Genomic DNA, 22,789 nt, shown 5'->3' with positions numbered 1-22,789 from the left:
CCTAGGACGGCTTTCTCTTGTATGAGAGGGCTTTTTCAAGCAACGCTTTCTACCTATACCAGCCAACGGTTCTTTCGTGGCTTGCGGGACAACGAACTACTAACGCGGCTGCGGAAGAAAGGGTGGTTTTTACTCCCGGAGCACAGCGTGGATGGCGCGGCGAAGCACACATGCCGGTGGGTGCATCGGCGCGACACGGCTCTGTCGTCTCCTTAGTGGCAGTTGTTCTGGTCCTGTTTAGGCGCAGCTTCGCATCAATAGCGCGTTTGCCTCGCACGACTTGATTAAATTCTTCGACAGCACCTCCTGGGTAATCCTGACACGACGGAATTAAGTGGTCGTTCTGCAAAGATACGTTAAAGATTGGTTTTCAGGGCACGAAAACGAAATGTAGAGACCACAAACAGACCACGTACAGGCGGCTAAACAAACACTACCTTTTGCGCACTGCTTGACATGAATGGGGCTTGGTTTTCTAAATTGGGGATTACTAATTCGGTTGGGTTTTAAGAGGTATTACAAAAGGCAAAAGTAGGAACATGTTCTGATAAATAGGAATTATAAAATGTTTTTCAGCTTTCTCAAAATTCTCGAACTAACTAAACTAACTAGTTTAAATCGGTACAAATGGAAATCACTAAGCTCACTTGCCGAATTGTTTCGGTGTCTGTGCTTGTGCCGCGCGGTGGTGTAGCCCCAAGCTAGGACATCAGGATGCTCGGGTTCAGCTGTCTCCACCTTCAGAAGGCGCTCCTATCTGTTTTCACTCTCCCGACTCACGGCCGCGCTACAGCGGCGGCGTCTGCCGCTGTAGCCCGGCCGCGGCCGACGCTGATGCTACGTTCGGGACGCCGCCCCCGAGAATTCCAGGTAACGGCCACCAGAATCTGTGGTTGAACCCTTTGTAGAGCCACTTGTGTGAATTCAAGTGACGTCGCATTGGCAATTGCTGTGGGTGAATTTACAGCTTTGCTTTCCAACCACATTTACAGCGTAGATTGGAGCAGATTTTTTTCTAAATGCAGAGCATTTCAGTAACTCACGATGTCACCCGCGTAGACGTCCGTAGTCCGCACCGCACCCCTCCCTACTATATAAAAAAAATACTATCCGGCGCCCGGTTTCGATCCCCCGAACCCGCGGGTGGAACGCAATGTGTATGGTGCTCTACCCACTGCGCCACAAAGCCGGCACAGATTGGGACTCTACGAACGTGCCTTATATCGTTGACTCATTCAAATTACTGCTGACGAGCGCTTTCTCGTCAACAGTTGCTGATCTGATTCTGATTGTAGGGTTTAACGCGCCGACGCAACGCAGGCGATGAGGCGCGCCGTAGTGGAGGGCTCCGGGTTAATTTCGACCACCTGGATATCTTTAACGTGCGCCGAAATCTTGTACACACGGGCGTTTTTGCTTTTCGCCTCCATCAGAAAAGCGGCCGCCGCGGCCGGGAATCGAACCCGCGACCTCAACAGTTGCCACAAGTGCAACAACACGAACGTAACGCAAACTACTTCACGTCGTGCGCCCCCGAAATGCTCTGCATTTGATCGTGCCCCTCGCGAAGGGGATGTTTCACTGCGTCTTCTCTCGGTCGCAGGACCCGTGACGCCGTCTCATGGAGGCGCGGCACAACTCGTAGCACTTTCTTTTAAAAAGCGCCTTGAAAGCGCGGCAAATACGAAATAAGGATGACGCGCTTTCGAGGCAATCCGCCGACGCGGCTGCTTTGTGTACAGACTCGGCGGCGAGCGTCCCGGGATTCTGGTTTCACCGTCCTACGTGTCATCTCGCATCGATCATGCGCACAAAGTTGGCATACCGGTATGTCAAACAAGAATTTCACAGTGCATCCCGATTCCTGTCCACAATGTTGTTTCATTCTAGCCACCTTATCCACGCGCTTGGACGGGAAGACACCGGCAAAAGCGTCGCTCCAGAACCCCCTGAAGTAGAAGGTGACCCACGGCTGTCCCTTCATCCGGGAGCTGCCGTGTGGGGCCCACCGCTCCAAGGCAGGGGAACGTCCTCCCCTGCCACGGTACCCATTCTCCAGGGCACGGCAAGCTCCCATCATCCCTCACCCGCAACCCCCTCTTCATTCAAAGATAGCAGCTCAAGAAAGACAAGGACGCTCCTTGCCCTTGTCTTTTTATGTAATAGATGCAGTAGGAATTAAAAATATAATGCAAGTGTGCTTGTGGCGCTATTTTGTGGTAGAAATATTATTTTCAAGTAAAAAGAGTTTTTAATTTGTGCGCATGCCCTTTGGTTGGAGCAACAGCCCAAAGAATGATGGACATCGTTGCTTTGCGGGGCAAAACACAAATTCACCCTTCGGTATTTGAATGATGTGACGGTTTTCAGGCTCGTTTGATGTCCATATTCAGCATTTGCGTATTGTGCTCAAACGCATCCCCGCTAGCGGGTTCATGGTTCACTCAGGTAACATTACGCTCGCTACTGATACGATTAACCTGTTTGGCTTCGTGATCTATATAGGCCGCCTTCGGCCTAATCCGGACAAGCTGCAGAAAATTCTAACCTACCCACCACCCCGGTATCTGAAAAGTTTGCAGCTCTTCCTTGGTATGCTTGCATTTTACCGGCCGTTTATTCCACACTACGCAAACAATTCCCGGCCTTTAACACAGCTGTTGCGCGAAGACACGAAGTGGTGCTGGGAAAATAACACCATAGTGCTTTTGTAATGTTGCTACAAACGATGGCGGAACGCATCTGTGTAACTGCGGGACCTTAATAAACCTTCTGTTTTACAGACAGACGCTGCTTGAGAAATGGGATAACGCTCTGATGCCTGTAGCGTTCGCCGGCCATACGCTGACAATGGCGAACAAACCTCTTCCAGAGCTGAAACGGAGTACATTGCCATCATTTTTGCAGTGAAAAGTTTGGCTTATTTTAGTTGGACTTGGATTAATATCCAGACGGGTTGCCAAGCGCAGCCCTGGCTGAAACTTCTCCATCCCCCGGCTGGTCGACTGGCGACATGAGCTCTGACAATAAAGCACAACCATTACTCTATTGAGTACAATAAATTCTTCCACGAACGCAGTTGCCGATGCGCTCTCACGTGCTCCGGTTAGTACGCAGGCGCAGGTAGAACCAGCGGAAGCGGCGCTAGTCGCAGCTGTGCAGGAAACCATGGAAAAAACACTGCGGTACCTTGGTGACCTCTGAGGACCTCCGCTCCACCCAAGAGGGTGACGGATTCTGCCATAAGGTCATCAATAAGCTCGCCGTGCAAGCATCGGTCGACACCGCAAGCGACGAGGAATTTGACACCTGCGTGCGGGGAGACGGCGGCTTGTTTTACCGCTACATCCACCAGGCAGACGAAGACATGATGGCACAATTCCGGGTCGTTATTCCCCGCAAACTGCGTAAGTTGTTCGTGCGCAACTGCCAAGATTCTGCACTTGGTGGTCTCGCATCAGGAAAGAAAACATTTGAGAAACTGTGCAGGACAGTTACTTGGCCTGGATGAGCCAAGATGTTTCGCGTTACGCACGCTCCTCATCTGTTTACAGAAAGAGAAGCCAATTCGTGGTTTTCATTTTGGGGCACTTAATGCAGTAGAAAGTGGTCGGTCATGGCACGTCGTTGCTTGTGATGTAATAGGCCCTTTCCACGGGAGCCCTCGCGTAAATTAATTTCTTCTTGTCATCGCCGACCACTCCACTAATTTGGTCGAGCTATTTTCTTTGCAGAAAGTGACATCTCAGAAAGTGTGGGAGCGTTTGCTTGAAGTTTTCACGTGGTTCGGCTAACCTTTCCGCCTAATCACAGACAACGCGACGTACTTCACCAGCAAAGTATTCGCAGACACCTGCAATGCCCTGGGAATCTGTCATGTCCGGGTGTCAGCCTACCAACGACAGGCAAATATCACGGAAAGGGTAAACCGAAATTCGAAATCTATTCGTGTCGCTCACACTGTCCGTCCCAAGAACTGGGAAGGAAATCATCTTGAAATGGCGTTTGCGGCACGAGCCATGACTCATAGATCAAATGGGTTTTCTCCTGCACAACTAAACTTTGGGAAAGAGTTGCAATTTCCTTTGGACAATCTGTTGCCGCCGGCTTCGCGTGGCGTTTTGACACCACACGCAAAGATCGCAGGTGACCTCCGCAAGCGGCTGTCAGACGCCGTGCGAGAGGCCAGGGAACAACTGGACGGTTCGAGACTGGAACAAACCGACCAGTACGAAAAGAGCAGAGACAAGAGTTTCAGTCAACGGTGGCGATTTCGTACTCAGGCGTACACATGCCCTCACTGACGCAGCACGATGGTTCATGGCATCACTGGCAAACAGGTGGGATGGACCATGCAAAGTGAGTATTCGGACACGGCTCTCATACATTTTTACTAACTGAGGTACGGTGGAACAGTGGGGCCCCATTCATTCCGATCTTAAGCAGTTCCACCAGGCAAAAGGAGAAGACGAAGACCACGACCACCAAGAAGACCAAGACGGTGTCTCATCACCGGCACCCGTTCCTGAAGAACAGCGCTCCGGCGACGGATTGACTCCACCATGAAGGCATCACACGATTACCCCGGCGCACAACTATATGCATCGACAAGAACTACATTATAGACAATTCTCTATAACCGCCGTGCGTGCTGGCCCGGGAGAGTTTTTGTAGCGGGAGCTACACTGGCCTGGGTTGAGCAGTTTCGCGTAGCTACTGGATAGCCATGCTGTGCATGCGCGAGGAGCAGTGACGTTACACGGCGCACAGAACGTAGCTCGCTGCCCGGCGTCTCTCACACACCCCACGCTCCCTGCGTCTTCGCCGACCTCCGTTCAGCACGCGGCGGCCCGTTCCGCTTGATGATCATGCGAGGGGGGGTCTGGTGTGGAACCGATGGCTCGTGCGTCGCAGCAACACCGGCGTGCACCTGTGGAACCAGCTTAGCTCTGGGGTGATTGGTGACGCTGCGGCGGAGCGCTTGATAAATATACATGTGTCACATAATGCGTACACCGTGTGTGTGTCATTGAAGCAGCTGTAAGTATGATAATCAAGCTAATCCTAGACAACCAGGAAAGCTAAGAATAACCAGCTGAATAACCATCCACAAGCTAGCTGACACTTACAAGTACCTGAGACTTAACCTGCACTGTGACCTGACATGGAATCATCATATCAACATCATTCTTGCATCCGCCAACCGCTCATGGGCTTTTTTTTCAAGCACAGACTAAAACATGCTCCATATAAACTCCGCAAGCTTGCATACACAACTGTCATAAGACCTAAAACTGTATTCGCATCTGTCGTTTGGGACCCTGGCAAAGCATACTTAGTTGACAAAATTGAATCCCTTAAAAATCGTGCCGTCCCTTCCACCTTTTCAGATTATTCACGTCATACCAGCGTCACGGCTCTAAAACTTCGCGCATCTTTACCTATCCTATCTGATCGGCGTAAACTATCACGTTTATCATTTTTTCATAAACTGTACCACCACTCTTCACTTCATCCTGATTTCGTTTCTTCGACACCGACCATCTTTCCCCGACGGGATCATACCTTAAAAGTGACACGTGTGAAATGCCACACTTCCAAATATTCACAATCCGTTATACCTCGCACAATTTTGGGTTCGAATGCCCTACCATCTCACATTGTAAATTTAACTGATCCGACCAAATTCCAAGAACTTTTACACACTTGCTTCGCGTGTTAACTTTACTAAAAAGTGCTTTTATAGGCTTAAGGGTACTTGCAAAATTTTTTGTTTGTTTCCCTTCTTTCTTGCTTTGTTTTTTTTGCCTCGCACCCGCTTGTATTTATTTGTTTGCTTATTTACATGCTGTTAGAAGTGTCTTTTTATTCGTTCTCAATTTATCCCGCCCCCTATGTAATACCCTCCTAATGATGGCCTTTAGAGGTATTTTTGAATAAATAAATAAATAAATAAATAAATAAATCTTAGCTCACGCTACGTATATCCTGGCATAGCCGAGTTAGGCCACTGCTATTTTTTTCTTGCTTGCACAAACAGCTGCTGACGACTACGCCAGGCACCAAACCCACGGAGCCCAAGCCACGGATAGCACCCTACCACGCTTGGGCCTTCTGGAAAGACCCCAGGTCTTGGGAGGCCATCTGTGTTATCGGTCTACCGCCACGCGGGCGGAGCCGTGGGAGCTGCTGTGCACGGTGCCCGCCTTTATCCACGGTTCCTCGCGAGAGCACCAGCGACTGCAGGTGAGGACAGCCAGTGCCAGCCGATACCTCGGGAAGGACCACCCTGCCTTCAAAGAGTGTCTCCGGCGCCCGACTGCAACCGTCTAGCATCAAGTGTTGTGAGCGGTGAATAAACCGATGTGTTGAAATTTGGGAGAACAAAAACTGCTTCAGCGTATGTAGCTTGCTGTTAGCAGCAAGGCCAAACTGCTAGAAGTTCTATGGTCATTCAGGCGTATCCCAGACTTGCTGTGGTAAAGGTGTTCCGTGACTATTATACATTTGTGAGGACGGTTGTACGCACACTGACAGCTGCTCGCGGCGCGATGCATCGTCTAGAAAAGTTTTTCTTTGAATTGGGGCTTTATTCTTGGCATTTATCAACCTGTTATCTGTGCTTTCAGCAGTCAGCAATTTTGTGAGCACCTATACCCAATTTCGTGTAACACGGGCGCCGATTATTATACCAACCTACATTGGTTTCGCTCAGATAAGGTGGAAAACGTTCCCCCCGTAAAAACTTCTTGCCAAGGCTTGTTTGAGATTGCCAGAGCGTTAGTTCAAAACATCGACACTATAAATCATACTTTACCTTGCCTTTTCGTTATTCCAACATAAACTAGTTCCATCAAAGGTGAGTAGTTCAGTTACCAGTCAACTATGCCCATCCATAAGTGGGTTGTATAAACCTTTTGTGATGACATTTCGCCGACAGTAGTAGTAATATAAACTTTTATAGTGCCCGTTATGGGGTCAAAAAGAAAAGGGATGAAGGAGAAGGTGGTGTCTTCTACGCGTTTTCCTCCCCTCTTCCTCAGTCGTCAGCCAGAAGCACCTGGGTACCTGCGGCGGTTTCGGCCATCCGGACGACCCGAAGCTGCACTTCGAGGTCGGGGCTGAGCAAAGCGGTCTCCCGTTGCTCCATGTTCGCTACAGTGAACGAGATGCACCAAGCATTTGCTGCACCACTTTGATTCTGCCTTCGGGGCCCGACCATAACATGTGGTAGAGGTCCGCCCGACCCACGCATATCTTACAATCTCCTGAGTACATTTTGGGATAGCAGCGACTGAGCGCAACCGGAGTTCGAAACATGTTCGTCTGTAACTGCCTTCACCATATTCAGCCCCGTTTAGTGATGCTGTGATGCGCAGCAGGATACTTTCGTCTTGCCAAACTGTAATGATCTATGATTTCTCTGAACGACACCATGCGATCTCTTTCCGACCTGACGAGGTGGGGTGAACTGGGATCGACGTCTGCCTGGTCGCTTAAACCCCGGGCGGTGTTGTGGGCCCTCGCATTTCATGTCACACCCGATAAACTGGTGTCCACGTTATTTGAATTTTTGTAACATTTTTCACTTTCGCTAGTATGCTTGTGGTTTGCGGCGATACCCTACCTTTTGCAAAATTTCTAACTGCCGATTTCGAATAGCTGACAATTGTTTTTGCGCTGTTGTTGGATATGGCCACGGCAATGGCTGCCACCTCACCCTCCGTAGGTCGCACCGTAGCGAGCGGAGCGGCAGTGAGTAATCCCGGTCGATCAATTATCGCTACCGTCATGGCGTCGCCGGCACACTATTCGGCTGCATCAACGTAGACCAGGTCCTCTGACCTTTCAAATCGTTTGTCTAGCGCGCGTGCTCGTTCCCGTCTCCGCTCGACGTTATGTACAGGATTAATGTTTTTGGGAATGGCGGAACGTAGAGGTGCGCTCGCCATTCAGGCAGGTTGTCCTGTTTCGGGCCCGCCTGTTTTGCGTCAGCTATTTCTAGCGAACGAAGAATGTGTTTCCCGGCCTGGCTCTTGGATAGTTTATCGTAATGGGGTGTTGTGTGCGGCTCCACCAATTCGTCGAGCGTGTTGTGAACGTCCAACACTTCAAAACGATCACTTTCAGTGCCGAATGGAAGGCCGATCACTTGTTTGAACGCCTTTTTGATGATACCAGTGTTTTTTATTTTCTCGTCCGCTTTGAAATTGAGAAGGGAGTCACATAAGTACTGTTGCTTAGCACGAAGGACTGAATCAGTCGTATGTGTCTTCCTTCTTTCATGTTTCTGTGCCTGCTTGCTACCCGTGCAATCAATCGCATGGTTAGTTGCGTGCTTTTCTCTCATTGTTTAATGGTTTCTTTATTGGGGCCATCACCTTCAATTTTAAATCCAAGGACTCGAATACTGGCCACTGTAGGAATGAGTTGGCTGCCCGTGTAGAGCTCGATGTTAGGTGTAGCAGGGTCCCGTTTTTGTACTCTGCTAGTGGGTCTGTAAATCAAGAGTTCGGAACTTTTGGGGGGAGAACTCGAGACCTCAAGGGCGGATATAATCGATTATCGCATCTATTCCCCTCTGTAATGTGCCTGGCACATGTCCGTCGCTGCCACCGGCGAAACAGAGGGTCTCGTCGTCGGCATAGAGGCTGTGATTTAGAGTGGCTATCTCATTTCCCCGACAAACATACTTTTTTTTATTTATTGCAGCATAGCCAGTGTTTATAGCCAGTGCAAAGCCAGTTTTATTTATTTTATAGCATAGCCATAACCCATACATTTTTTTTAATTTCCGCATTGGTGCTAAAGATATTCAAGTGCGGTATTGTTTTCAAAAGATAAAAAAAGGTATCATTCACCCATTTTCCGGCAAATCTTTCCTACACTAACCAGGCACAGTTATTTTGACTTAATCGAATGATTCGAGGCTTCAATAGCTTCAGCGCGAATATCTTTCCATAGCTCCATGAACGCCGACTTCTTCTCAGCTTCCCGAATTCTCAACTCTATGCGAAGAAGCTGCTCTGGCGTGAAGTGCTCCCTCCAGCCACCTGCCTTGGCGGCTCGCACAACTGGAAACTTCCTCACATTTCCTTCGCGGATATATTGGCGCGTGTGTTCGTTGCGCGAGAGCACCTCTTGCCATTCCTCGCTCAGATCTCTATTGAGGTCTACAACCAATATATTTCTCATTGATTCGGCCGTAGATCTTTCGAGCAACTGTTTGAGCAATTCATCGTTTTCTTCTAGAGCTTTCCCATACTCTTCGCCAAGAAACTGCGCCAGCCTCAGAACCACGCTTCTTTTTTGTTCCAGAAGTTGTTCGTATGTGACAAAAAATACATTCGCTTCGTTTCTTAGAGCATAGCCGGCGGCCACGTGTTCAAAATAGTCACCGTACCCAAAGTTCCCACCCACAAATGCATCGACGAATTCCTCGAACGTCCCGTCGCTGAACCCGTAGACCTTAGCTTTGGTGACGTAATGGTAGAAGGACACACACACGTCCCAAGGGTTTCGAGCCACGTACACGTACTTTCCTTTGGCAGTCGTCACGTCACGGGACAGAGGTAGATGCGAGAAGAATGTTCTCAGAGGCAGAGTTGGTGTCCAGTCTTGGCACCTCGAGTACTCTAGTAAGCGCATGTTGTCGGTGAATTCTCTGTAAGTAGTGATCGGTTCGCCTTTCTTGAGAATCAGTTGAATGATAAACTGTACCCAGTGTGATCCACTCTTGGGGAACGTAGACTGAACGACGTCTCCGGCTTGGGCTACAAACTTGAGGTTTTCTTTAAGTATATCCGGATCAAGTAATACGCATCGAGGCACGCCGTCGATGATCTGATGCTTCGGTTTCCTGAGTTCCATCGGGGTGAAATCTGAAATTCAAAGACACTTTATAAGCACACTATTGATAAACTTGTATGAATTACGTTAAAAAACATATCTACGGCGTAGTCCAACCAGATTAAAAACAACAGATTATTATTGCTCATATTGCTCAGGGCACGGCAGCGCTGCTAGGATGCACCGTGTGTTTATCTATCGCAGATGATTGGCGTGTTGCTGCTCACGCAAGCAGGAATCGATAACCCGGCTCTGCTATCTGGATTTGACGGCGCCATAGCGAAAGAAATACTAGTAAGTGAGGACACTCCCCTAGAGCCCTGCGGCCGAATTGACTGTAGTGTAGTGTATCGCGCCGAGCGGACAGACAAACTGCTTTCGGTTCACCTTCGGTTTCGGTTGCGCGGACACCGATTTTAGCGGGTAGTTTGAATGGCTGGAAAGCGCTGCTCACAGCGACGGGCTTCGGAACGGTATTCGGACGCTTTCATGCAATAATTAGTGTTTACTTGAATATAGCATTATCAGGGTTGGTGCCCGCGTGCTTTTAAAAGAATTTTTTTTAATGTGTAAGTGCAATTTACCGTAACATTTACAGATGGTTAAGAATTCTGTCGTGTGTTCACATCTTGTCAAGCCATATAAAATACCTCAGTAATGAAGAAATATTTATTGCATGGCACTAAACGGAACAAGTTCAAATTGTTATCATTATTTGCAAGACACATATAATAATAAACAGTGGGTATTACACCACAAAAGAGACAATACACAGCAGTGAGAGGAAAACATGTTTCCAGGAATGAAAAAAATGCACAAGTAAAGGCACCACAACACACAAATGATTTCTTCTCCATGGTAATTGAAAACGTCGAAAACCCAGAAGAATCAGCCATCCACAGTTTTTCTTGTATCTACGACACCCTCAGACTGTGTGCGCTGATGCAGTCATACACAAATATCCACCACAACAAAATCTAGACACTGGGATACTTGCAACTGTTTACGACTACAAACTCCACAGATAATTTTTTAGTCTGGCAATTTCTCCAGTTATGTGGTGAAAGAAGGTAAACACTTCCACCCCGTTTACCAAAAAGGCTTTGATGGCCTTGTTAACTTGATGAACTCCAATGAGGTCTATTGCCTCTGGGCAACATCAAATCAGCAGCAGTAATTGAAAATAAATCACACTTCTATGGACATGCGCAGCAAAATCGTCAAGAGGAAAAAAATCTACATCCTACTATTCTTTGCCTCTCACAACCAGACACCAGGCAGTGAGGACTGCTACTGGAGTACACCATACATCAGGCATGTTTCGCAATCCACCATGTGCTATGACAGAGGATAAAAATGCCTGTGCCACCTATATTGTCACGGATTACACCGAATATGTGCATTCAGCATAGCATTATACATTGTTTTTCCCAATTACAACAAGACGAATTACAGTGCAATATTATTTACGAGGTACCTCATGAGCGCACTGCGTATATTTGCAAGCTGTGCATCACCTGAAAACAAAGAGTCTGGAAAAGGACCACCAGACTACACAGTCGGCGTACACTGAACTTACAACAGGTGCATCTATTTACCACAGTGCGAGTGCACAATTTTCGGGGAAAAAAACCCGACTAAAGTTTTTTTCTTTTGAGGAGTTACACTAAACCGGCGAAATTCTAAGGCGCGGCAAGGGAGCCATCATTTAGAGCGCAACAAGAAACACGGACAAAGAAACAGAGTACACGAGACAGGCGCTGGAAACTATTTCCCAACAAGCCCAGCAAGAAGTTCTTCTCAGCTAAGACAGTCATCCTTGCTGAGGACGTTATGAGCGCATTTGAAAACGTAGGTCACAACATGGTTCTCTTCATCAAGGTTACTCCAACAACACGCGGCACATACGGTGACAAACAATGACATTTAGCCTGACCTCTTACACTGGCAGTCTTCATATTGTAAACGTGCTTTCGTGGATGTACGTTTTCACAATATTACTGCCAGCAGCAACAATAATTTGCAAGTGAAGTTTGGACCCTGGACGATGTTGAGTAGTTGCAATGAGAGGAGGTACGTCAGAGATAAAATAAAACTATTTGTTCCTTGTGTAAACCATAGGCTTTTCAGTTGTCGCGCCTTATTGATTGCCGAGACTTGTGTTCGATTAGCGGGTGCAAATGGCAAGGTTCAAAAGATGGAATATAGATGCGGTACCCATCAGGAGCATCAATGAGGCAGCAATAAGCATTGTAGGCAGTCATTAATACAACTGAATAAGCCTGGGAGAATAGTTTTCACGGCCATTCTTGTGAGTCGTGTGAGGGCAGGATCTATGACGTCCTGTGCCTTGAAGTGCTTACACCATGTCTGGTATGAAGAATGCAGCTGGCTGGTTGGCTCTGTCTTGATGGCACCCGTAGACCTGCAAAGGTGATAGGGGATACAGTACACAAACTGTTTGCAATGACAGATGACCTTCGAACAGTCTGTATATTTTACTGCAACTAGTACTCAAGTATTACCTCCAGTCTATGCGATCTATTTACAACTTACGTTCCCTTATTCCATTCAGCAATCATGCGGTCGCGCTATTAGTAACACTAAAAATATGGGTCTCTGTAATTTCGAAACACTGGTTAGGCACATTGTTAAAGCAATTAAGCTATTGTTTGGTTTAACAAAAATTATAATGCTGGTCACATAGCCTGAATACCTTTGTTATTTGGTAAAATTAGGATGAACAGCGAGAGTGAAATGAACGTAATACAAAGCCCAAATACATGTGTTGCCCCAAGGGCCCGCGAAAGAAACGCGTCCCGAGAACAGGCACCTGGCGAATGTATATTTGGCGGCTGTGTGGGCACCAGGGCAAGTAGCAGTTAGCGCCGTACTGATGAACCCCAGAGGCCACGTACTCAAAAACATGACAAGAACACACACAGCTCCGACTGAATAGGTGCAATACGTGTTTTATGGAACTAGCAATATTATGACTCGAGAAAATAAGCAAACGCTTGAAAAAACGGCAAGTGGAGAACACTTCTATTACCCTTGCGATACCGGACTTGATATGCGATATAGAACGAAGACCAAATTTGAAGGTTTAAATTCACTGCGTACTCACCCCGCCTCGAGCAAATCTGTCGACTAAAGACGCGTTTTCACCGCACCAGACGCGCCAAAGCGAAGTGATGCGCGCGTGTCTATGGCGTCGGCGAGTCGGTTTGCTTGGTACGCAGGCAGCTTGGTATGCACGCACGTTAACTACTTTACGGTGAGTGTATGGCTGCTTCGTATGCTCAGATAAGCCAAATAATGCAGATACGGCTACTTCGTGGCGTACGTTCGCCCGGAGGGCTTTACAGTGCATCACGGCCATAATAAATAATAGTTGTAACAGTTGGCCAACCTAGCAACGACTAGCTAGTATAATACAACGCAGCGTGCCGCTCACGTAATTCAGTGCAGCGACAGCGCACAACGCCTGCTTCGCCTACGGACAGCCGGCTCGTCGGCTACTTCCGCAACTCACCGCCGTCGTTTGCGGCACGTAAACGCTACGTGCGACGACGGGCGCGTACCGCTGACATCCCTCAGCGCTTGAGAAAACGGCACAACCTGCCTAAAATATAATTACGTCCGGCTAAAAAAAAAACAACAGTGTCTTACGCGCTTCCGGGACGTTCCCTAAGCTCTTATCTTAAAGACACAGAACTAGCTACGCCTGATTTCCCTGAGGCTACGCAGTGCTCGCAGAGTTTGCAGTACAAGGAAACGTAAATATGATACGCCACACGAGCACTTAAAAAAAGTCTCACCTTTCGTTCAGGATGCAAAACCGATGTCGCGAAGAAAGCACTAGGCGTTTCCTTCTTCACAACAGAGGTTAACACGAGGCTGCAGAAATGCACTTCAAACGCTGCCGAAAGAGCCAAATGGCGCCTTTCTCTTGCGGCTTGGCCAGGCTTGCGTTCATATCGCGCACAAAAAAGCCACAAATATTTACATTCGCAGCCATTCAACTTCTTACATAAATAAAAGTGTGTAGTCTAATCTGTAACAAAATTTGAAAAGGATAATATTATGTGTTAGCCTAATTTTTAATATATATTCTTTTACAACTTGCACCAACTGTAGGACGGACCAAGAGTCAGGCCATTTGGCCGCGATAAGCCCGAGTGCCCTCTCTTCTAATTTTGTATTTCTCTATGACGGCGCACCACTTCCCAGCCACCAAGCGCATCATGTGCACCTTGCGCACTTGGAATCTACGCTCGGCGGTTTGCCTGGAAACGGGCCTGCTTCGCTTTTTTTATGCGCTGACGCAGATCGCCACAACGTGAAGACGGCGCTGCTGGCAGACTGGAGTAGTATAAAGACTGGACACCCCTCAACTCAAGCCACAGGGCACGGCAGCGCTGCCAGGATGCAACGCCTCAACCCGTTTTTTATCCACCGCAGGTAAGCAGGCGTTATGGCAAATGTACTCGCTCAAATTACCTAGGCGTAATAGTGCTGCCGTGCCCTAGGCAGATGTGCTTACAATTGAGTGGCATGTGTGCCTGTATTCAAGAATTACTGTTGCTCATTGGCGACATTGTAACAAACCCTGGACCCGATTTAGCCGAGATCATGAAACAGCTTCAAGTAATGGCAGATGACTTAAAAGGAATGAGAGAACGATTGAAAATTATTGAAGGTAAACTTGAACAAGTAACGTTACTGGAAAACAAGATCACGTACTGTGTCTCCCAAGTAACCAATCTTTAAAAAACCATTCACTACTAGGAGTTAAAAATGGACGACTTACAAACCAGTCTAGAATGGCAAATGTACCTGTGTACGATGCACCAGAGGGGCCAGACGAACACCCCGAAACCTTTGAATAAACTTTTATTGAGCAGATACTTAAAAACCTACTGAAGATCAAACCCGCTGCAATAGAATTAATTCACACGATAGGAAAACAAGACGCTAAAAAATGTTGCGCAAATCCACCCTGTGAATGTGGTTGAAACGCAAAGCGGTAAGCGGCACCCACAACGATTACCCATGCGACGTCCGTTAAATTCAGTCACGTCGCTCTACAAATAGTGAGACCAGAGAGAAGTGAAATGCACTTAACCACACCCTTTATTACTTCAAAGAGATATTCCTGGTGAGCTTAAATCAATGATGATGCATGAACAATGGCTCGTTGAGTTGTATTGGTGTAGAGATGAGTGGAAACGTTTTTATAAAATAAAGGAAGCTCAAACCCGTTGTTAAACGATATCACTTCGTCATCTCTGCCGCCACGGACGGACGCGACTAGATCGGCGGCCAAAACGGTAGAGGAGGACGAGAAGGAGTAGCACGAGGAAGTACTTCTATTCAAATTCCTGAATGGCCCAGAGTGCGGCCCAGGGGAGTGGTTCTTTTTTCAGTGAAGCCCATATATGCAGCCCGCGCCGCCTGTGCTCTGTCCATCAACTGAACGTGGGTAGGCAGACAGGGGCTCGACAGCAGCATCTCCCATTTTCTTGTTGGGTAGTGGACGGAAAGATAGGAGGGTTCTCAGGGCTAAAATCGAACACCCCGATTTTGTGGCGGAGTGTTCCTACTTCTGAGCAATATTTATATTCAGCGTCGTAGCGATTTGGGTGCATTAAGTGAAGACGCGTCGATTGTACGGAGGAGCCGTATTTTAAGTGCCGTTGGGTAGCTTGTTTTTCTCTGAAAAGGTCACGGTAAGGAATAGGTAGGGTCTGTCTCTGAACGCGATAATACTGGGTTATATCCCTGAGCCAGACAAGCGGGTGTGTGTCCTCGTGGAGCTCCATAGCACGAGGGGTAAAAGCGCAGGCTTTTTGGTTGGCGGATTCATTGCCTTCCATTGGAGCGTGAGCGGGTGTCCAGATGAGCTGAACGGAATTGTTTGGGGAGTGGGTTTTTAGCACACGTACTGCACGTCGGGACACCCAACTCCACTGGTAATTACTGTAGGCCTGTTAAGAATCGGCAACTACCTTCCGAACCCCTGGTTGAATAAGAGCCAAGGCGATGGCGGCCTCTTCTATAGATAATTGTCTCGTGAGTCTTGAGTGAGGCAGACGCAAGGAGTTTGGTTCTGGAGGTAGCCACGATGATGGCGTACTGCTGCCCTCGATGTTGGGAGGTGGCAGTGTAGATTACTGCATGATCCCCACAGAGGGTGGTGTTGAACGCTTGAGCCCGTGCATATCGGCGACCCTCGTCGTGTGAGGAATTCATATTTATAAGCAAATGGAGCATCTTTACTTGTCGCCAGGAGTGCGGGAGTACATCAAGCGGAGTGACATTCTGTGCTGCCCAGCCAATCTGGTAACGGATACGGTGACGAACCGCAATTCTGCTCATTCGGAGCTTCTGCTTAGAGAGATGGCCCTCTATCACCTCTTACACCGTGTTGTAGAGCCCCATGCTAAGCAGCCTCTGTGCGGACGCAGAGAGGCTGCTTAGCACGGGGCTAAGAATAATGGCCTGCTCAACCGCCTTTTTAATCATTATATAAAGCATCTTTATGTCCTCCTTGCCGGGAAGAAGACAGGGGGTTGACGTAAGTGATTCTCGAGAGGGCAAAATCTTGAATTAGTCGAAAGGTATCAGATTCCTTGAGGCGTCGCTTCTTGGTGGCAACTCTCCTGATCATGTGTATGATTTGATTGAGGCTGTGTTTTGAGGCGCTGCAACGATACGTCACTCTGGGTGTTGGCCTGGAGATGTTGGCCCATGATCTTGATGCTGGGGCTTGGAGTGATGGCGTGGTCATCAAGGAGTATTTCAGTGTGTTCCTTGATCTGTCTTTTGGCGTGAGGTTGGACGACAAGGCGCTGTAATTTTTTACGTGAACACTGCAGGCCACAGGCTTTAGCATGTTGGCGTACTGGAAGTGAGATGCCATGCGTTGGCGTGAGCTTCCTTTAATTTTTATAACTCCAAGCACACGTGCAAGGCGCGCACAGGGCTGCTAGACGTGCCGTGAACGGAGCGCACGGCGGCGCGTCAGGTCGCGTGACGCTATCACGTGGCATGCAGCGAGAATGCAGGGGGTAAACCCGAAAATGTGCTTGGTGAGTCCAGCACCTGTCTTCTCCGCCTCCGCCTGGGCTCGTAGCTAAATCGGTATGACAACGGGCTCTCGCTTTATTACGCCATTAGTTCCAGGTTTGATTCCTGGCGGTGCCAGTAATTTATTTTAATTGTTCGCGGGAGTTTTCTGTTGACACCAACTGTCGCGAAAGAACCCTTGGGGGGTAGATGTATACAGTTTTGCTTTAAAACGTGACCAGTCATACAAAAACATGTCGACCTCCGAGACAAAGCAACCATTCTTAGAAACTGCATGAAACTGAAAGGATTGATTGATTGATTGTTTGTAGGGCTTAACGCGCCGACGCAACGCAGGCGATGAGGCGCGCCGTAGTGGAAGGCTCCGGATTAATTTTGACCACCTGGGGATCTTTAATTGATTGATTGATGATTGATTGTAGGGTTTAACACGCCGACGCAACGAAGGCGATGAGGCGCGCCGTAGTGAAGGGCTCCGGATTAATTTTGACCACCTGGGGATCTTTACCGTGCGCCAAAATCTCGTACACACGGGCGTTTTTGCTTTTCGCCTCCATCAGAAAAGCGACCGCCGCGGCTGGGGATCCAACCCGCGACCTCGTGCTCAGCAGTGCAAGAAACTAAAAGGAACGCCGTTCTCGACTGGAGAAAGCTTCTCAAATAGAGTAAGATACATCAGAAAAAAGCTTTGGCTTTTGCAAAAACAAAACAAATCTGGAAACAAAGTATTTCTGATCTATGACCAGTTAAAAGTGAATGAAGATCTTTACCGATGGGCCGAGGAAACAAATGGTATTGCGCTCATAACCTCTGGCCGTCACACCAACAACCACGAAAAACACGACGAAGCGGAAACGCCAGGCGAGCTATAATGCGGCAGCCAACGAAAGAAGCAACATTTCTTAACATAAACACCCGCAGCAGGCTTCAACAGTTAGTACCGCTTGAATCGTTACTTCTTGGAATTGTACCGGACTTCGTAGCTTTGACAACGTGGCTGACAAAAGCGATAGAGGATTTTGAGGTAACACCCCTCAACTTTGTAATCATTCGTAAAGATATGCCGACACGTGGGGGAGGCGTGGCCATTCTAATAAAAGAAGTCCTTTCCTTCGAAATACTTCCAGATGTTGTCGGAGTCGAGGCCATATTTTGCAAGCTTCTCTTTCCATCTCACCCAGTATTTGGTGGCTGCGTTTATCGCAGCCCATTTTCAGACAAGGATAGCTTGCAAGAATTGCACACGTATATGCATTGGCATGTACTCCGAGCCAGGCTAATCTTGCTCGGCAATTTTAATTTACCTGATACAAACTGGCAAACAATAAAACACTACAGCGCATGCTCGGATGTGCTCATTGATATCATGTTGCCATTTAATCTCTCCCAAATTGTAAAACACCCTACCTGTGTTCAAGGGTGCTGTTCTAATGTATTGGACTTCGTGTTTTTGAGGGATCATTTTCTTGCAGATCCAGCACAGGTCGATATTCTTGTAGGCATATCAGACCACGAAGTTATTCAAGGTTCTGTTTCCATATGTGACATCCCAGTACCGTTCAAATACTTTTCAGCAAAACTTGACTTTAACCATACCGATGAAACCAGCATACTTGATCATTGTTCTCATGATCTTGCTTCGTTTGTATTACTTGTAAGGGATTCAAACACAAATATAGAAATACTATGGGCAAGGTTCAAAGCGGTCGTAACCCACGGCGTTCTTAACTATGTGCCGCCTAAAACAAAGAATACAAGAAAACATAATCCCTGGATAACGCGTGAAGTTATTCATTACAAGCGTGAAGTAAAACGCCTCTGAAAAACTTTGAAGGCAAAAACCTACGCGAAAAATTAGGAACAAGTTGAATCAAGCTCTTAGTAACATGAAATTCCACAAAAAATGTCCGAAGCAAGCTATTTTAGAGGTACGCTCCCCAACATTTTAAAAACGTCTCTTCAGAAGTTCTGGAACTACCTCAATCCTAAAAATCGTATTAGGCCCATAGCCCCGGAAGGAAGCAAAGATAAAGCAAACTCGCTAAATAACTATTTCCAATCTGTTTTTGTGATTGATGATGATGAGAAAACGTTATTGTGCCCTAACTGGGAAAGGTAAGGGGACGAAAGGGAGCGTTCGATGGTCCTTCCCCGTCAGATGGCGGCCAGGATCCCGCGAGCCCTAGCGGCATCTTCGGCCAGTTCGAAAAGGCTGCGTTGAGTCTCTTGGTCGGAGCTGAGCAACACGGCCTCCCATTGCTCCAGAGTACTTATCACTATTGTCTGTGATGTGAGTTCTGGTTTATCGGGACAGGCCAATACGATGTGCTGCAGGTTAGATCGTTCCGAGCACCATATACTCTTTGTACAGGTCTTGGTATAGGCGGCTGTAGGCTATGGGGTTGGGAAAGGTGTTGGACTGCCAGAGTCGCCCTGCCACAGACTCAGGGAGGGATGCGCCGCAGGTGTTTTAGACGGACTAAGCGATAATGAGCGGGGACGTCCCTATATGTCACAAGCCTGTCCCTGCCCCCAGTATGTAGCTATTGCTCATCATGATCGAGACGGTCCCGGTAGCTGAAACCTCGGGCCGCTTCGTTAGCATGCCCATTACCTCGCAAGGACGAATTTGCTGGCGTCCATATAAGAAGGACCTCGCGGAGTTTTGACCCAGTAAAGGGTTGAAGAAGGCACTGCGCTTGGGGTGAAATTCTACCCTTCTCAAAATTTCTAATGGCTGTTTTCGGGTCAGTCACAATTATTTTTGCGGGTGTGGAGGATAGGGCAAGTGCAATGCCTGCTTCCTCCCCGGTCTCTGGTTGAATTGTACAAACTGAACCGGAGGCAGTTGAATTTCCCTGCTGATCCCCTGCCACTATGCTAATGACTGCTCTGTCTAGGTATTCCGTAGGGTCGACGTAGGACACTTGTTTCTCCTCTCGAAGGCGGTGGTGGAGAGCAGCCGCCCTGGCTAGGCGTCGATCAACGTTGTATACCGGGTGCATATTTCGAGGAAGGGGAGATGTGCGGATATGCGCCCGCTGTGAGTCAGTAAGCATCACCTTTTCCACATTCTGGGAGGCGATTGATGACGGAATTGTGCCTCATGTTGACATTTGCAACAGCCCACATATTGAATCACTTTTGACAGAGTCCCTTGTGCTTATTTTGTTGTTAAAATTAAATAGTAAAAAGCGTGCCCGTTCGGACAGCTTGCCGAACGAATTTCCTAAGAGATATGCTGAATGGTTAGCCCAATACTTGTGTATACTTTTCAATAAGTCGCCATCAACCTGTTACCTTCCCCATGAATGGAAATTCGCAAACGTAACCCTTGTTCATAAATCTGGTAGCGAAGCGGACCCTTCAAACTTCAGACCTTTCTGACTAACCAGCACAACCTGCAAACTACTTGAACACATATTTCTTAAACATCTGACGTTGTACCTTGACCAGAAGCACATATTATTGCCATTACAACCCGGTTTCCGCAAAGGGCTACCCACAGTTACACAACTGGTTGAACTAATTAACGACATCTCCCTCAATGTACACTGTAAAAAACAAACTGATTTAATTATATTGGGTTTATCAAAGGCTTTTGATCGGGTACCCCACAAATAACTTGTAAGAAAATTTGAAGCAACAGTAGGCACAGGTCCACTTATTTACTGGATCGACATTTATCTGAGCACCGAACTTAGTACGTGCAAACCAATCGCGAAAGTTCTACCATAGCCAATGTTACGTCAGGTGTACCACAATGCAGTGTTTTGGCGTTAATTTTATTCCTGACCTTCGTTAATGATTTACCTCCTGGCATTGGAGTTAATGTAAGGCTTTTCGCAGATGACTGTATACTTTGCTAAGAAATTAACGCCCCAGAAGATTATGTAAAATTGAACAATGCCTTGAAGTACTAATGCTGTGCTCTCTGGCAAATGACCCTGAACGCTAAAAATACTGCTGTCCTGAAGATAACCAGAAAAAAGCACGTCTCTGAATTCATTTACGTTATAAATAACTCTCCACTTCCGGTTGTGACAAAAGAAAAATGTGTAGGTGTAATTTTATCACAAGATTTTAGATGGGATATCCACGTGAGCCATGTCACAACGGCTGCATTAAAGCGACTGTTTTTCCTTCGTAGAAGTCTCGGTTCCGCGCCACATGAAACGAAACTTCTTGCCTACAAAACATTCTTCAGAGCCGTCTTAAAATATGCAAACGTCGCGTGGTTTCCTTTTACATACAATCTCATAAATTTCTCAGAACTCATTGAACGAAAAACGATAAGATTTGTCTATAACAAGTACAGACTAACAGACTCACCCACAGAACTGAAAAGAAGCAGGTGTCCTAACAAAAAAAACACGCTAAACTGGCACGTCAGAAATTCTTGTATCAATTAGTTCACGAACACCTGAACATAGACAGTTAAAAGTACATGTCATAAACAGAAACAACGGCAACACGACAAAAGCATTCACACACACTGAATTAATATGAGTGGCGGACTGACTGTAGGAAATGTTCTTTTTTCCACTATCAGTTACAGAGTGGAATAATTTGCCAATCAGTATAACAAACAGTCAATCATTGGAAACGTTTTTCATTCCTGCTCAAATGTTGTTTATGTTATTTGGAATGACCAACTGAGTTTTTTGTCCACTGTGTGAAGTCCTCACTATTCTTTTTTCTTTACGAGCTGCTTTTGATGTCCTATGGTATTGATGAAGTTATAGTTGGTACGGTACTGATGTAGTCATAAAATGTATTGCTGTGGGTTTTTTCTCGCTGGTAATGTAATATTTTACTTGTGACGTGGGTACCCTTCGTATAATCTTGTCCTTTCACAATGTACAGCCCGTAAAAGGCTTGTGTATAACACAGTGTTCGTACTCTCAGCCCTATCCTGCCCCGCCGGAGCGGGGTTTGAATAAAACTACTGCGGAATTCTGAAGTCTTAGCCCTTCGCTTTTGCCTCCGACATGTTTGGAACGAGTATGTTTCGGCATTTTTCGGATGTAGCTGGTTGAAGTTGAAATCGCTGTTATAGACAAGCGTTTTACCGGCTGTATGTGCCCTTCGTGCAATAATCCCTAATTGGAATTGGCAGTATATGTATATACATAAGATAAATAAATATGCAAAACAAAATCCACACGTTTTCTCCTAGTGAAGTAACTAACGTAATAAGATGGTCCTGGACGTCGCTGCGGAAAGTGCCTTCTAAAAATACTGCCGTACTTTAAAATTACAAAACAGATATGGCACCTTCTTGAAGCTACAACAAAACTTCTGGGTTTCTACATACCCTAGCCTGCGATTCGATTAAGTATTTGAGAGAAAAATACGGATATATTCATTTGCACTAACGGCGCCTTAGTACAATCACTGCTTTACTATACATGCAATACTGAATGCGCCTGCAATAACAACACAAATGGTTTATCTAATTTATTTCACCCGGAGGTACCATCTATACTTCAGGAATAAAACTCGGGAATCTTGTATAACGGGTGAACAGCAAAAATGCATAAAAATTTAATTTGCGCTGGGATAAATATATCATAGGTACAGCATGCATATTTCAAACATAATGATTTGCTCCTTCTGTAGAACGCCGAAAGTATGGCTGTTTGTTTATATAACCGAGTTTATAACAAAGTTTCTAACAAAACAAACATTATGGTGAACAGTCCTGATGGCAGACGGAGAAGCCGGCTCCAAATACAAATATAAAAATTGAGACACATTGGCAATAAAATGGTGGCGGTTTAAAATGTGGCGGGCGCCTTCTACGAGCAATTGTGCATGGGTAAATGGGCTGCTAGTAGCCTGCTCC

General features: G+C 46.9%; 1 protein-coding gene and 1 pseudogene across 1 annotated transcript; one reads left to right on the top strand and one right to left on the bottom strand.

Moving 5' to 3' along the window:
* Positions 1-7,039: 7,039 nt before the first annotated feature.
* On the bottom strand, positions 7,040-9,870 carry LOC144146680 (sulfotransferase ssu-1-like). Its single transcript, XM_077678607.1, has 2 exons — positions 9,054-9,870; positions 7,040-7,155 (listed from the first exon to the last, which is right to left on the bottom strand). Exons 1-2 carry the CDS (start codon positions 9,868-9,870, stop codon positions 7,040-7,042), a joined length of 933 nt encoding a protein of 310 aa, XP_077534733.1.
* A 56-nt stretch (positions 9,871-9,926) lies between these two features.
* On the top strand, positions 9,927-17,889 carry LOC144146679 (uncharacterized; annotated as a pseudogene).
* The last annotated feature ends 4,900 nt before the right edge of the window (positions 17,890-22,789 follow it).

Source organism: Haemaphysalis longicornis, unplaced genomic scaffold (assembly GCF_048455015.1).
Source record: "Haemaphysalis longicornis isolate Haplotype H1 unplaced genomic scaffold, Haemaphysalis longicornis Haplotype H1 scaffold_7, whole genome shotgun sequence".
NCBI lineage: Eukaryota > Metazoa > Arthropoda > Arachnida > Ixodida > Ixodidae > Haemaphysalis > Haemaphysalis longicornis.
This window is presented reverse-complemented; position numbering and strand designations above follow the sequence as displayed.